The sequence below is a fragment of the Ochotona curzoniae genome, unplaced genomic scaffold (genome assembly GCF_017591425.1).
Source record: "Ochotona curzoniae isolate NIBS_2020 unplaced genomic scaffold, NIBS_Ocur_1.0 contig_66, whole genome shotgun sequence".
Lineage (NCBI taxonomy): Eukaryota > Metazoa > Chordata > Mammalia > Lagomorpha > Ochotonidae > Ochotona > Ochotona curzoniae.
In genome coordinates this window covers 6,758,008-6,775,051 of record NW_024466512.1, presented here as the reverse complement: position 1 = coordinate 6,775,051, position 17,044 = coordinate 6,758,008, and the positions used below count along the sequence as shown (strand labels likewise).

At 51.0% G+C, this 17,044-nt stretch overlaps 1 protein-coding gene across 4 annotated transcripts in view; it reads right to left on the bottom strand.

The window, feature by feature from the left end:
• Positions 1-10,505: 10,505 nt before the first annotated feature.
• ATE1 (arginyltransferase 1) overlaps positions 10,506-17,044 on the bottom strand; it is a 115,418-nt gene continuing 108,879 nt past the window's right edge. For 3 of the 4 annotated variants that reach the window (XM_040991996.1, XM_040991994.1, XM_040991995.1), the window contains exon 12: positions 10,507-11,854. In XM_040991996.1, coding sequence (XP_040847930.1) covers positions 11,676-11,854 — 179 coding nt within the window. In that variant the 3' untranslated portion in view covers positions 10,507-11,675. Of the gene's footprint in view, positions 11,855-17,044 lie in introns of all 4 variants that reach the window. The other variant, XM_040991997.1, reaches the window with a different exon arrangement.

The window sequence follows — 17,044 nt, the reverse complement described above, 5'->3', positions numbered from 1 at the left end:
GGCCTCTGGATGACAGTGACTGACCAGCACGGCTGAGGTGAGAGAGCCAGCTCGAAGCCCTCACCAGGCCAGCTGTGCCCCGTTTCTGCCTGGGAGGGTCCTGCTGGCCTCCTGTCCTTCCTGGCAGGGAAGTCCCGGACCCCTCAGGGCTCACCAAGACTTCCGGCTCTGGCTGTTCCCCACGGCCGCGGACAGTTGCACAAGCTGCCAGGACACCCCAGGAGCCTGGGGTTGAGGGGTGAAGGTGGGCAGGGAGTGGGCACAGCACAAGGCAACAGCAAATCCACACCAACAGCCCTGACTGCTGCCAAGAGCACTCACTTAGAAACCCAGACCTGAAAAAGCATCAAGCGATGGGGTTCAGCTAACAGGCCTCCTATCACAAACGGTGGCCCAGTGATGTGCAGCTAAGCATTCAGTCAGAACTTCTAAGTAGAACAGAAAACCAAACCATAAACAAAGCAAAACGCAACCGGCTAGAAGCTTCGTCTGCCCCCTGCTGGCTCCAGGGAAAATTTCACTGTGAGGGCAGAAAGCTGAAGACCAAAGTCTTCCCATTGTCCCCAGAGGTCCCTGAGCAAGGGGAGAACATTCCAGAGGGCGCCCTCCCTGCTGTGGCTCCTGGCCCGTCCGGGTCAGGCCTCCCTGTGTCTGGCAGGTTGAGTTGGAGCCACGGCTTGGGACTCCCGGCTGGGATGTCATGGGGTGCCCACGGTGAGGTTCTGGGAGCTCTGGGTCCCACCGTACCACACGCGACCCTCAGCCACAGTGAGCAGGCGGCTCTGGGGCCTGGGGGAGGGGAGGTGTGCTCCTGGGGGGCCTTGCAGAGTCTTTGGTAAGAACTGAAGAGTACGTTGCTCAGGGTGTGAATATTGTTGGGAACTCCTAACAGCCAATTTCCTTGACCTTTTGGAGACCCCTGGTATGCGTGGATTTCAAAACACCAAAATCAACCCCCGTTAACTCTATTTCGCGTGCACTTGTTTCTCTTATAGAACCGCTCCCCTTGCTCCTTTTTGAGGGGAGCTGCAGATCTGGATCTGAGCATTCACCTCCATCCTCCCGCTGCTCCACTCTCAGGCCTCTGAAACGTCTCCCGTTCCACAAGCATGTGTGTCGGACTTCCTGGTGCTAGCGCTAAAGCTTTCAGCTGACCTGGGAGGCTGTGTGAAAACCCTGTCCTGAGAGGCTCCTCCAGCCCTGGCCACGCTGAGGAAGAGGAGGAAGAAAAGGCAGCCAGTTGGGGGCAGGATGCAAACAGCCTGAGCATTCTCCGCCATCCGCCACTGGGCTGGGCTACCTGCTGAGCGCAGCAATCGGCGGAGGCTGCTGGCCCTTGCTGGCCCTCCAGATAGCTCGTCGTCTGGTTTTGTCTCCACCAAAACAAACAAAAACCGCACGACTGCGCCGAGGCCTCCAACCTGCTTCTTGGCCCGTTACAGAAGGGGCTCCTGAATGGGGGCGCCACTGGAGTGAAGCGCTGTGGGAGTGCCTGTGGATACTGTTTATCCACACTCTGCTGGTGAAGCTGCCAGGAGAGGGGTCTGCCCCTGCAGCTCGGGGGCGACTGGAACCACCAGGGACTCGCCTGCTGCCTGGAAGACACGTTTAGCATTGTGGATTCTGCAGGTCCCCACTATGCATCCTGAACCGCTCCATTGGTTTAGAATTGCACTATAATTTCATCTAATGCGTAACACGACATGGGCTTTAGCCCGTTTCTGGACAGTCTGCAGCACAGCCACTGCCAGCACTAGCTTGGCGACCACATGCCTGAGCCGGCTGTGTGCACAGGGGCAGGAGCTGGGGCCTTGGGGGACAGGCTTGACTCTCTCCTGTGACCTTTCCTTCTGATGGACACCTACTTTGAGTAAGGTAACACGGATGGAGACGGCAGAGCAGCAGGGCTGAGGGCATCCCTGCCACACCAATAGAGCAAACGGCGTGTACATGACATGTGCCAGCAGCCCACCTGCCCCCATCGCCTCTACTTCCCCGGAAGCTGAGGTACCCCCTCAGTCACACACTGAGTCTACATTCCTCTGGGGACTCGAATCCTGTCTGCTTCACTTTTTGAGTCCCAGTCTCCCCCCCCTCAAAATTCCCTATTCTCAACTACCCAAGGTCGGAGACTGTGGTGTCTGTGGGCTGCGGCCAGGTAACTGCAGTTCTGACGCCTGGATTCTGTATCGTCAGGAGCCCCAAGGCCAGTGGGTGGTGCTGAGAGATACTGGCTGGGCTGTGCACCTTCTGATTATTGCAGTACTTCCAGTACATTCTATCATTCTGCCATTCCCCTCTGCCTTCAGGGATGCAAGCCCCCAGGCCCAGGCTCCCTTTGCTTGGCACACAGCCCCAGGGATCCCAGGACTGAGGCGTGAGCCTGCTTCCTCTCAGCTGCCCCATCCAAGCTGCTCCACCCAAGGGGTTGGGTGAGCCACGTGCAATAAGGGGGCCCTGAATTCATAACACCCCAATGACATGCGCGCACACAACAGCTTCAGTGACTTCACACGGGCAGTCAGCAGCCACACAAGTACCAGGAAGTTGGACTGTCCTCCGGACCTTCCCTCTTGACTTGGGTCCTTCATCTCAAGACGTTCCCGGTGCTCACGGGTGACACGATCAGAAATCTTAGAGACATCGGTCACAGCCGCTCGCTGCCGCATGAGCGAAAGACTGAACCGTGCCATCGGCCACATGCGTGTTCAGTTCCTGGCCTTCCTAGGGAAGTGACTAAGGGTGGTGCACACGCATGCGCACGTAGCACCCCTGCCCAGGGAGGCTGGGGGGCAGAGGGCGTCCGTGGGTCCTCCCGGGACCGGAGTGGCAGCCCCACTGCGACTCCACGGAGTTCTGCACCAAGGATACAGATGCACCGTTTGGGTTAGAAGTTGTGCCAGGGAGAAAACTAGCAGGCCAAATCAGCCTGAAATATACATCAAAGGGATTTTAATAATCCTTAGGCAGAGTCAATCAATCTGTTTGCTGGGCTGCCTCACTGCTGAGCTACACATAAACTGTAAAACAGCAGAACAGGGTCCGGCGGCATGGCCTAGTGGCTAACGTCCTCGCTTTGCACACGCTGGGATCCCATATAGGTTCACTGGTTCTAATCCCGGCAGCCCTGTTTCCCATCCAGCTCCCTGCTTGTGGCCTGGGAAAGCAGTTGAGGACGGCCCACAGCCTCCGGACCCTGCACCCGCGTGGGAGACTCGGAAGAAGCTCCTAGCTTTGGATTGGCTCAGCTCTGGCCATTGCAGTCACTTGGGGAGCGAAACAGCAGACAGAAGATGTTCCTCTGTCTCTCCTCTATCTAACTGTCCAATATAAATAAATAAATACATATTTAAAAACTATGGCAATAAACTATGAGTGGGTGTAAATATTTCTGCTTTACTCTTCCAGGAATTCCAGTGGTTCTTCAGGGAAGCGCTGTGTCTGCACGCAGCTTAAGCCCAAATGCTGACCGCACGGCAGATCAGTAAAGAAACAACCACACTCCCATGGAAATGCCTGAGTCACACGCACGCACAACTGTACTGACAGCTGTAAAATGTGAGCAGAGTACATAATGAGCATTACACACCAGGAGGAAACATAAGGTGTCAACAGTTCCATGGGTGCTCACGACTCAGGAGCCTACGGGAATCAGCAGAGGGCACTGCCTGTGGGGGTGGAAAGGGTCCGGTGTGGGAGCTGGTGGCACGCTGAACTGTCTGTCCCCTTCCTGGTCCCTCACCTGCTAACATAACCTTGGTTGCACTTGGAGTCTATGCATGGGGCTAAAGGGGGCTGTGAATTTAGTGTGGCTGGTGTCCATAGTTACAGGATGTGAGGATCACACACACACACACACACACACACACACACACACACACACAGAGCCAGCCCTGCAAGGGATGTGCATCAGAGATGGATGGCCACAAGCACAAGAGCTGGGAGAGGCAGCCATGACTCCTCCGGGGGTCCTTCCAGATGGTTCTGACCCTGGGCTTGCAGGCCTGTGGACTCCAGGACAGGGAGAGGATCCACTCCCGCTGTTCTGAGCTGTCGCAGCAGCTCCCGGAAATGTGGGGACCGAATCCTGATGTTTCCTTTGACACCTAGGGCTCCTGTAGCTTTGTCAGTCTGTGAGACTGGTGGAGTGGATTCTTTGCATCAGAACTGAGGCTGCAACATATTAATAAAAGATCCAAGCGCACAGCCTCTTTCTGGGTTCTCCCATGTTCCCACTGCCCACTTTAAAGAACAGCAAGAGGCTGTTAGCTTCTGAATGGCAGTCTGGTCCTCTCACTGTGTAAGTCATGCTGACTGCCGGCATCCAACTGAACCAGGAGCCTTCAGCTCGGGGCTCACAAACCTACAAGAAAAAAACCTATTGTTTTTCTTGTTTTGTGATCAAAAAGCTCCACTAGTTGAGAGATGTTTCAGACCGGCTGAGTACTGAATTAACAAAGTGTGATGAATGGAGCCTCATGCAGTATGCATGAGCTCTCATTTGACGCTAATCAAATAAAGAAATGAAAGGGAACACCCCGGCACAGGCTGGCGAGCAGTAAGAGCTCAGGCTCGGACCGAGATTCCCCCCAAATCACACAAGTGAGGGAGGAGTACAACACTTCTATCTTGTTTCCTGTAACAGTTCAAACCCGAAACACCAAGACGGTCTCAACAGCCATCTTTACCTTGCATATTTAATGACTGAAGACACACAGTATTTGTCTCAGACTCTATTAATGTGCTGTTGGCACACGAGCCAAGTGCGGAGTATGCCCCAGCCCCAGGAAGCCCACTCACCGTGTCCGCACAGGTGCCGCCCAGAACCCGAGGTGGTACCTCCCTCTTTGCATCACAGTCACTTCTTCAAGTGGCAGACTAGTAGATGTCATGGCCTAACCAAGCCACACACACCACAGCCCTGAAAGGCTGAAGCCCTGAAGCCCTGAAAAGAATATAAACTTAGAAGCAACTATATTCAGGAACTTTAATTCTTAATTTCATTTGACACAGCTCATGGGACAATTTTGTGTTATGAACTACTGACATGAAAATTCTAGCCATTTTGAGCATGAGAGCTGGGCAAGGCTAGAACACCTGTTGGTCTGCATGTGAGCTGGGTTAGGGGGAGAGCCAGGCTGTGCTAACAGAATACCCACTGGTGCATGCATAAGCCAGAGTTGGTGTAGGTTGGCCAGGCTTTGCCGCAGCATCAGCTCGCAAGTGACGGGACGGGGGCAAATCCTGTCAAGCCAGGCTGCAGAACCACCTAGAGAGTATAACATCTGGGACTGGGCCCAGTAGGTAGACTGTGGGCACCTCTCTGATGGGTTGCAACTCCCACTGGTGAGCATGAGAGCCAGGGCTGGGGACAGGCCTGGCTAGGCAGGCGGTGGCACCCGCTGACATGAGTGCTGGCTGGATAGTGGGGTCAGGAGGAAGCTTCAAGGCCTATTGAGGTATACAAGAGCTAAATGGGATGTAGGGCAAGCAAAGGAGCCAGGGCTGGGGGCAGGCCTAGTGGGGGTTATTGCGGGCCACTCCAACTAGGCTGCAGCTCCAGGTGGTGTATCTGAGGGCCAAGTGTGTGGCGCGCAGAGTCAGGCTGGGCTGTAGCACCCAATTGGCTTACGCAACAGATGGGGCTGGAGACAGAACTGACCCAGTAATTGCAACTATCAATGTGTGCATAGGTTGATGTGGGTGATGGACTGAGCCAGACTCCTTACAGGCAGGCACACACAAGTCAGGTCTGGGATCACTTCAAATATGGTTTCTTTGAGGATTTCACCAAACGAACTACTGTTCTCAGAACTCCAACCACGGGGAGACTCGCAGGATCTGTGGCCTGAGGAGCACATGTTTAGCTGGGCCTCCTCATCGGCTTAGACAGAGCAGTGATGGTACATGCAGATGCCCATGGAGGACACGGTAGTCCATTGGAGCCTGTAGACAACGCCTGGTATTATAGCAGAGGAAGCAGGGCAGAACAAACTGATCAGACAGCCCAGCCAAACACTGGCAGCAGATATCTGGGCGAATGGTAAATCGGACTGTCAGCCAATGGACCTTTGAAGGATTTCCTCATCCTGGAATGGTGAGACGGACAGTATCTCAGAACTATTGAAACCACTTAGCAGAACCCTCAGAGCGTGCTCCACACCAGGGACCCTGGAATGACATCAGGAGGCGGCCTCCCGTCCCCAGGCACTGAGGCGGCTCGGGGGGCCAGCTGTGGCTTCTCCCTATCTCCCCCCTCCCCCAGATACAGGAAGAAGAAAAAGAAAACGTGAAAACAATGGTCTTACCCACTTTCCCCTTCACCCTTCCAACCCTAATCTCTTATGTAAACATCCTAAAAAATAAAATTGAAAAAGTAAAATATGTAGCAAATCACAGGGTTTGGTTACCATATACTTCCTGATAAACCCATTTTATTTGATTTTTAAAGATTTAGTTATTTTTATTGGATAGTCAGATATATAGAGAAAGGAGGAGAGACGGAGAGGAAGACCTTCCGTCTGCTCTTTTATTCTCCAGGTGGCTGCAATCGCTGCAGCTGAGCTGATCTGAAGCTAGGAGCCAGGAGCTTCTTCTGGGTTTCCCACAGGCATATAGGGTCCCAAGGCTTTGGGCCGTCCTCGACTGCTTTTCCAGGACACAAGCAGGGAGCTGGATGGGAAGCGGAGTTGCCAGGATCAGAACAGCAGGGCCTGTATGGGATCCCGGCACGTGCAAAGCGAGGACTTTAGCCACCAGACTACTGCGCCTGGCCCAACAAATCCATTTTAAACACTGGCTCCCTAAAGAATCATTGCATCAGCACCTTAGTTTGTTTTCAACCACCTTATGCTTTTAAATAATACATTTCACTGGAAAGTTTAGAGGTATGCAAGCTGTAGAAACAGGTCTCCTGTCAAATATGCATGCATTGGAGACGGAGAGGCACTTTTAGAAGCCACACGTTTTCTGAAACTGAATTCAGGTAAGCAAATTCCTACTGGCCAGTGAAAGACACAGGGAATGGAGAAATGAGGGCCAGAAATGGTACAAGCATCCATGTGTTAGCGTGCTGTGACATCACACGTTGGGCAGGGCGGTGGTCCAGCCAGGGCCCACTCTCTGGTTCACCGGTGGGGCCTCCGAGCTGCAGTTCACAGGTAGAACAAGGCAGCGCCCCCAAACCTCCTCCATAATCCCCAGGGGCCCCATCTTTAACACCATCACTGTGGGGGTGATTTCAGCATATGAGGCTGGACGGGGGAACTCAGACATCCACCTGCAGCACCAGGTGCAGCCAAGCAGGGAAGCAAGAGGGGCGGCCGAAGCTTGCTGTCCTCTTTCCTTAAGTTACACTCAGAGTGGAGTGCCATGCAGGCAGCAGAATGGTTTTAGGTTTTCTCCTCCATTTTCAGGTTCACAGTATATTAAGATATTCACAATATACTAAATTGAGGACAGAACAGGCATGGTATATTTCCATTTTTCTTTAAAGCAAGACACATACATATTGGTAAGAACAGTTTGAAAGCACCAATACCACGATGTGTGGCATCACCAGGAGGTTAGCAGGCGCTGGGTCTCAGAGTATCAAGTTCTCTTTTCTCTGTGGTCTAAATGTTTTCTGATGAGCACTATTTCAAATAAGAAAATTCAGAAATGCTGTGGAAATTACAATATTTAAATCACTGAAAAATCGGATTCCTTTTATCACCTACTGGGAACCTCTTTCTTGTAAAAAGACAAAACACTAGTTGGCATTCTACACACACTGTGGAGTATTATGAACAATTAAGGTCCAGTTTTGCTGTATGTGCATATATGTATTTAAAGATCTAGTTTATGTGGGCCCAGTATGGTAGACTAGCAGCTAAAGTCCTCCCCTTGAATGTGCCGGGATCCCTTATGGGCACCGGTTCTAATCCTGGCAACTCCACTTTCCATCCAACTCCCTGCCTATGACCTGGGAAAGCAGCTGAGGACGACCCAAAGCCTTGGGACCCTGCACCCACGTGGGAGACCTGGAAGAGCTCCTGGCTTCATACAGAAGATCTCTCTCTCCTCCTCTCTGTATATCTGACTTTCCAATTAAAAGAAATATCTACCTGACGTGTCTGAAAGGGGAAAAGAAAAGGCAATGAGAGAAGAGTTAGTGGGGAGAAGGGCGGGGATTTTCCAACCAGCGGCTCACTCCCCAAATGGTACAGCAGCTTGCGGCTGGGGCAGGAAAAACCAGGAGCAAGGATTCCCAGGCGGGTCTCCCACGCTGGTGCCTCCTCAGGTGCCATCAGCAAGGAGATGGGCTGGAAGAGCGGAGCAGCCAGGACCCCAACCAGTGCACACGCTGGTTGCCGGTCACACCACAATGTCAGGTCTACTTATTTTGAAATTTCCCTGTAAACTGAATCATTAAGAAAAATTATATTTCATTTAGCTACTTAAGTTCTACGCTTGAATCCTTAATGTAAAAAAAAAAATCTATTCCTTAGTTTGTCTTGTGAAACACCTAGATTTTTTTTTTTTTTTTTGCCTAAAGTGAGGTTTATCTTACTCAATTCTGAGGGCGCAAAAAAGGCTCTCCACTCAGGGAGGCGAGGGGCCTGCCCTTCAACGGCACACCTCACGCAGCCGGAGTTTTACTGCTGTGTTTTTGAGATGTACTAGTAAGTGAACCGTCTGCAGGAATCTCCATGATGAACTGTTTCTGAAGCAGTAACTGGCAACAGCCATGGCAGACAGAAACACTTTATTTACGCTCAAGCTTTGTCAAACAGGTCGCTCAGAAGCATACACAGGAGCAAAAATAACCCCCACAGCCAAGCCTGAATTGGCAAACATTTTCCCCCAGAAAACAGCACACACTTGAACAACTGTCAACTCAAACACTCCCGATGGTCTGTACTTATTTCCTCCTTTGAGGAGCAACAACAGGTACCCGCTGCTTAATTGCACAGCATCTTACTCCTCGTTTTATTCACAGAAGTAATGCCTACAGAATAAATCATACACCAATCAGAAATCTCAAAAAGTTTGTTTTCATGGCAGATTCTGCTATGTATAACACAACACAACCGACACCCGACAAAAGGCAAAACCCAAACCAGGAAGGCTGTCTGAAGGCAAACATAAACGGCAACTCCTTATTTTAGATAAGTTTAATCAAATGAATAATATACTCATCTGATCGTAGCTTCTATCTCTTACAATATAAAAAAGTGCACAGGTTACATTTAATCAAAAATAATGAAAATCTCACCAAGCAACAACAGTTTAGGTACAGAGCAGCAGGAGGAAGCCAACGCACGCCGCTACCCGAGACACAGGGCTAGGTGCGAGTCCCGGAGCTCAGAAGCCTCTTCCAGCAGGACTGCCAGCGCAGACCTGCCACCTGAGCCATGCTGCAAGGGTCCCCTGCGCCTTAAGATGAAAGCCATTGACCCAAAACCCGTTCTCAGCTGGACTTCTGGTCAACCAACCACATCGGGTCCCTCGATCAACCCACCGTGGGAGTGGGGCTCCGTGACGCTGGGGATCGACACGCTGCACACTCCACAGTGGACGAGTGGTGCCCCGTGGCAGAGCACGGGCCCCAGGGATTTCGGGGGACCATCCGAGGTCGCCACCCTCAGACCCACAGACCACAGGGCTGCGGGGCTACTGGCCTCTGAAGAAGCTCCAAACTACACTCTGCAGGCAGACCCGGGGTGCGGGCAGGTGTCATCTTTCCGGTCCTGCTTGACACGCTGCCCAGGGGAGCACGTAGACCGTGACATCACGCATTGGCTGCCAGCACTGGGGGTCCCCGGACGAGGCTACCCCACTCTAACACCGAGAAAGCCGATTCCAGAACGTTTCCCAGCTGCCGGTGTAGTCCTAATTTACTGCTGAGGAGCAAAACACAACTCCACTTCGGATACAACTGTGCGTGCGTACACAGGCGTGTTCCCTTCCCTGGGTGATGGAGACAGGTCAGCTTTGACTTATTTATAACCTTTAACTATTTGATAGTAACATTTTTACAATGATAAATTATGAAATAAAGCTATTTCCATTTTTGATGGAAAAAGAAAATATGTTCTATTAATTCTGAGGGCAGTTCCAATCAGTCTCCCAAACGGTCTGGAAGACTGTCTGAAGATCAGAAGCTGAAGGCAGCTGTGAGCCCGCACGGCCGGGGAGCACGGCTCCGGTAACACGCCCGGTCAGCCACGGCCCCGGAAGGAGCCACCTCGCGATTCCCAACCCCACGCAACACACAGAAAAAAGCAAGGGGTGTACTCGGATGCTGCATTCGTAGACATATGATTTTCTTTGTTTTTAATTTATTTATTCTTATTGGAAAGTCAGATATACAAAGAGGAGAGACTGAGCTGAGCCAATCTGAGGCAAGGAGTCAGAAGCTCTTCTTGGTCTACCGTGAGGCTCTGGGCCGTCCTGGATTGTTTTCACAAGCCACAGGCACGGAGCTGGTTGGGAAAGTGGAGTGCCAGGACATGAACCAGTGCCCACATGCGATGCTGGCGTGTTCAAGGTGAGGACTTTAGCTGCTAGGCTACTGCAGCGGGCCCAGACATATAGTTTTCAAAATCATTATGATGTTCAAAATCACCCTTCCCTTATCACAGCTGCATGTCATTTTCCACTGTTTCACCAAAATTTGGTACATTTTGGAGAAAAGCTTAAAATGAGTAGTGCAGTTCAAATCGTTAAGTTTGAAAAAGATCAGTCAATGAGAAACAGAAAAATGGACACAAGAGAGACTGCAGAGGGCGTGGCGGCCGAACGGGGGCAGCAGAAGAGTGACCAGCTGAGGAGGAGCCCTTGGCTGGGCACCTCCTGCTGCCAGCAGCACGTGACGGTGAGCCAGGCTGAACAGGCAAGGGCGCCACAACACAGAGCCGGGGGCAAGGAAGCGGCTGGCCACTCGCCATCACCAAGGGAAGCATTGGTTTTGCCTCGTCTCCTGGAACATGGAGGCTGCGTGACCCCCCACTTCCTGACCTGGGAGCCAGTGACCAAGCTGGGTGCCCTGAGCCCCGCTGGGGCTTAGGACAAGGTGGGAACCAACATTTTTCTGTACAAATCCCATTTCTTAGAGTTTAAGAAACAGGAAATAATAGAACACTGGGGAATTCCAGAATCTAGTGTCCAAACTGGGAAGCAGTTGTGGCAGGGACCACTCCAGACAGCCGGGCTCCCGGGACTAACTCCGACCTTCCTGAACGCCTGCTGAACTGTGGTCGGACCCAGCAGCCACTCCACACTGCCCGGGGGGCACCTCCTTCCCCACACTGCCCGGGGGGCACCTCCTTCCCCACACTGCCCGGGGGGCACCTCCTTCCCCACACTGCCCGGGGGGCACCTCCTTCCCCACACTGGAGGTTTCCCAGCATGAACTGCTGCTTGAAAGGCATGGAGGACAGCCTGGCTTAACTTCACGGAAAAGAATCAATAATGATAAGTATGATTACATTACTCAGATTCACATCTTGATTTTACTTTCCAAAATGTCAATGAGAGAAGTTTAGCATTTCTTGCTCTAGAAACAAACTTATAAAATGATAAACCCTGATTATAAGGCTACATCATAACACATTTTAAAAATCCTTATGTTAGCCATGAGATTCTCACAAATTCAATGCCACGGAATCTTCTAGAAAAGCCAAGAGACGGTGCTAATTTCTGAACAACAGCATCCGCTCGGAGCATGCCTGGCCCACCAGGCTCGCGTACTGCAGCACGGCCGCCTCCTCGCTCGGGTCTTTCTGGTGCTTCCGGTAAACCCCGTAAGGCATGACGGTCTTCTTGTAAAACACCTGCAGGCGGTCAGCGTCCTTGCTGCGACCTTCATCCTCTGCAAGGACAAAAAGCCGGCTGAGTTACAATACGCTACGCAACCACGACGCTTCATGCTTAAAGTAAAACAACACTTCATTGGAAATAGAAATTTGTGAATGGAGATGTCCTGGCTGAACACTGCATTCAAGTCAGCTGGAGCTGTGCGGCACTGAGCGACCTGGACCCAGACAGCAACCTTGGTGAGGCATTAAGTCACAGCGCCCCACACTTGGGAGCGCAGGGAACTGCGTGCTCCAAGCGTCTCCCACACCTGGATGCGTCTCTGGTTTGGGCCACACTCCCTGTGCTCCTCAGCCTGGCCCACGTCTCCTTGGCCCCTCTGGGGGTCCATACACTCCCTGAAGCACTAACATAAGCTCTGGCCGACTCAGGTGTGGCGAGGACCTGGGTCTGGGCAACAGGTACTCTGATACTTACCGTATTCCACAGCATCAATACTAAACCCAGTGTAAAGCCTAAACAAACTCAAAAAGACCCTAGCAGATTTAAAACACTGAAAACAAATCATTATTCACTAAAGCAAAAAAAAAAAAAAAAAAAAAACAAAAAACCCCAAACAACTTAAGTTAAAAAAAAAACCAAACAAACAAAAAACACAACAAAACGCAATTGCTTTAGAACCGTGTTGCGCAGCCTCCCTGCTAGTGGCCATCATGGAGGCAGGCGGCAAGAATCCACATCATGGCACCCACAGCGCGCTTGCTGAGAGACCATCTGCTCGTGCAGAGAAGCCCCCAGCAGAGGCCCGGGAACGCGTCCCGAGAGCGAGCTCCGTGTCCCACACCTCTGCATCACCGTTTAACTTCAAGCACTGGAAGCCACAGGCATCCCAGGGCACCGAGACCACGCTGGGTCCCTGGTGACGCGAGCTTGCTGTCCACTCTTCCAGGGACGCTTGCTGGGAGGGGCGTCCTCCCCCCACTGCTGTTGCACCACGAGCCGCTCAGCACAGGTGCTTTCAAAGGAAGGGTCTGGACATCAAAGCCTGGCTTCTACTTTGGGGGATTTAACTCATCTGTTATTCTTAAAGAGACTTCCTAACTTCTCGGCTCTTCAAAAAATGATGAAACAATCTATTTTCCTAACTACATTATTTATTGCTACAGCTTTATTACATGAACATGAAGACAAGTTATGAACTTCAGTTTCTCATAAACGGCAGACACAGCCACACAGTCAGGCCAATCTGTATGCTGAGATTCAAAATTTTCCTACACAAAAAACCTGAAATGCTGAACAATGCATAATAGAGGTCGAGAAATGCCCCCAAAAATCAACTCTGGCAGCTTCAAGAATACAACAGAGCCTGCATTGCATTGACGGAGATGGGGAAGGTGCGGACAGGGAAGGATGCCGTGATGTGGCATGGGAGGCAGGGAACGCGGTTAGGACACACACCGCTCAGGCTGCTTGCCAGCCCGCAGTGGTGGAGGTTCAGAAATTACCCCAGGGATCCACCACGGAGAATCAGACTTTTATGTTTTAAAAAATGATTTATTTATTTAAAAGTCATAGAGAAGGGGCCCCGCACAATGGCCTAGTGGCTAAGTCTTCACCTTGCAATTGCCAGGATCCCATATGAGTGCAGGTTTGTGTCCCGGCTGCTCCACTTCCCATCCAGCTCCCTGCTTGTGGCCTGGGAAAGCAGCAGAGGACAGCCTAAAGCTTTGGAATCCTGTACCCACGAGATAAACCTGGAAGAAGTTCCTGGCTCCTGACTTCGGATCAGCTCAGCTTTGGCCATTGCAGCATGAACCAGCAGATAGAAGATATTTCTCTCTGTATCTGCTCTGTAAATCTGGCTTTCCAATTAAAAAAAAAAAATAGTCATAGGAAGAGAGGGGGAGGGGGAGGGTTCACAGAGGGAGAGACTTGGCGAGAGGAAGACTGGCTCACCCCCGAATGGCTGCAGCGGCCCAGGCTGAGCTGGGCTGCAGGCCAGGCGGAGCTAGGCAGGTGGCCCCCGCGGGTGGCAGGAGGCCAAGCCCTTGAGCCAGCTGCTGCTGCTTTTCCCAGGCCATTCACAGGGAGGCAAGTCAGAAGCGGAGCAGCTGGGACACAGACTGCTACCACGTGGGATGTCAGTGTCACAGGTGCCACATGCCAGCCCTGCAAATCACACATTCTCATCATGCTGAAAGAATTCTGCTTTTAGTATCTAGTATTTTCATCCAGAATATTTTTTTGGCAATAACAGAAACTAAGAAAAAACTAGACTTTGCTTATTTGTAAAAAGCTAGTGAATGTGGGGACTGAACCAAATGATGGCTGGTCTCTCTGAGTGAGCTTTCCCTTCCAAATAGTTTTTAAAAAAAAAAAAAGAATCTAAGGTTTTGTTCTGCACTAATAAATTTAACCCTACTAATTCTATTTTCAAATTATTTATTTATTTATTTTTAAAGATTTACTTATTTTTATTACAAAGTCAGATATTCAGAGAAGAAGAGAGAGAGAGAGGAAGATCTCTGTCCGATGATTCACTCTCCAAGTGAGCGCGATGGTCGGTCTGCGCCAATCCAGAGCTAGGAGCCAGGAACATCCTCCAGGTCTCCCACATGAGTGCAGGGTCCCAAGGCTTTGGGCCATCCTCGACTGCTTTCCCAAGCCACAAGCAAGGAGCTGGATGGAAAGCAGAGCTGCCGGGATTAGAACCAGCACCCATGTGGGATCCCGGTGTGTTCAAGGCAAGGACTTTAACCGCTAGGCCACGGCACTGGGCCCACCAATTCTATTCTTTCTGATGTTACTATAAGTGAAACGGTTTGCTTGGTTTTATTTGCTCACTGCAAATATACATGAATAAAACTGAATTTTATATATTCTTTCACCCAGCAATGCTGTTCAACTTTTATTCTATTTGAATAGCTTTTTAAATTCTCCAGGATTTCCTAGTACAAGAGCACGTCATTTATGCTCAGAATCAGGTTGACCACTTCCATTTTGGCCTGAACTTTTTTTCTTTTTTAATAATGGCTGCAGAAGTGAAATGTTTCTTCTGATTGTAATAAAAAGACTTTCACATGTCTATTCTGTATATTTTTGAGCTCTAATACTCTATCTTAAATATTTATTCTGGCATCAATCTCTCACCTTACCCTAAATGCTGCATTTAAAAATGGATTGCACTTTCCAGGCCTGGTGCGATGGCTCAGTGGCTAAATCCTCGCCTTGCATGTCTCAGGATTCCTTATTGGCGCTGGTTTGTGTCCCAGCTGCTCCACTTAGCACCCAGCTCCCTGCTTGTGCCCTGAGAAACGGTGAAGGACAGCCCAAAGCCTTGGGACTCTGCACTTGTGTGGGAGACCAGGAAGAAGCTCCTGGTTCCTGGTTTCGGATCGGTTCAGCTCAGGCCGTTGCACTCACTAGAGGAGTGAACCAGCAGAAACGGAAGATCTTTCTCTTTGTCTCTCTGTAAATCCGTTTTTCCAATAAAATAAATAAATCTTTAAGAATGCACTTGCTAATGAATGTTAGAAATCAGGCATGTCAAACAGTCTGACAAAGGGGAGTCCGGTTTGCACCTGTGCTGGTGTGGGCCTGAGGTCAGCAGGACCAGGCCACTTTCAGCTCATGTGCCCGGAGTTCAGTTCCTACAAAACAAGTGACCATGTAACTAGATGAACTGAGTAACGGGAGCCACAGTCCTCCATCAGGGAAGAGAGGCATGGACAGGAAAAGCAAAACCAACTCTACCACTGGGTTGGCACCGGAGCGCTGATGCCAGCTTAGATGCACGCAGTGCCTGCCTGCGTACGGACCCGTTATTCCTTACTATTGCCTGCTGAGGAGCCTCGCAAGCAATGAAGCTCTTACAGCAATGACGATGCATACTGCTCACATCTGACTTCCAAGTATCTTTCCCCGCTCGAAGGAACCAGGATTCTTTGCACAAGTGCCTAATGAAAGCGCTGAGTTATGGAGAATGCAGGCTGAGCTCGGAAGCACTGAGAACGACAGGGACGTATGCAACTCACGCAGGAGTCATCTCTAAGAGTCTGGACATCATGGACATTCAGAACACAGAGGAGCGGTTTCACGGCACAGACTAACACAGGCTTCCTTGAGAACACATCATGGAGAAGACACCGTTCCACGACAGCCAACTAGTAAGAACGGAAGGACTGGCAAGGCGGTGCAGCAGGCCGTCAGTACTTGCATGGCCAGCATCCCAGGAGCCCCGATTCATGTCCTTGTTACTCCGTGTCTGACCCAGCTGCCAGGCAAGGCAACAGCACGTGCCCCGAATGCGTGGGCCCTGGGCTCCCTGGGCGGTGACCTGGAGGGAGTTCCAGGTTTCAGGCTTCAGTCTGGTCACTGAGGCTTTTTGGGGAGCAAACCAGCAAATGGAAGATCTTTTGACCTCTCTCCAACTCTATTTTTTAGATAAACAAATGAATCAATAAGAAGAGGAGGAAGAAGAAACAATGTCATCTGGCAGTCATCTGAGCAAGAAAGAACTCAGGAAAGAACCGTGCACAGACATGAGATGCAACAGCCCCACGACCGACAAACAGGGTGTTCACATTAATCCAAGATATATTCCTATATGAATTACTGACATGTAAGAAAGACTTAATGACTTCACAGACGACAGGTCACTGGTGAGATGAACTGACGCTGTGTGCCTCCTGCTGTAACACACACAGCCTTGGGGCAGGGCCTGGTCCTGCCCTGTGTGCCGCTGCCCTCTCACCACCAGAGCGCTTCGGTCTGAGCCGCAGTCCTGCTTCTGCGTCCAATTTCCTGCCTCGGCAGGCTTTAGGAAGCCACAGATGGCGGCCCAAGACGCTGGGTGCCTGCCACCCTTCCGGGAGACAGTGACTGAGCTCCCAGCTCTAGCTTCAGTCTGGTCCAGTCCCAGACCATGTGTGCTGTCTCTTTAAACAAAACAGTAACAACAAACACCACAAGGCAGGCCCATGGTACAGTGGTTATGTTACCCCTTGGACACTGACATCAAGCACGTGGGTCCCTGCTACACACACACACACACACACACACACACACACACACACACACACACACACACACACACACACGAGACCCAGACTGGGTTCCTGGCTCCTGGTTTTGGCCCGGACAAGCCCTCACTATTGTCGGTATATTTTGTGAACTAGTAGAAACGATCTCTTAAAAAGCAAAAGCAAATACGAATCCCAGGCACGATGGCTTACCTGGCTAACAC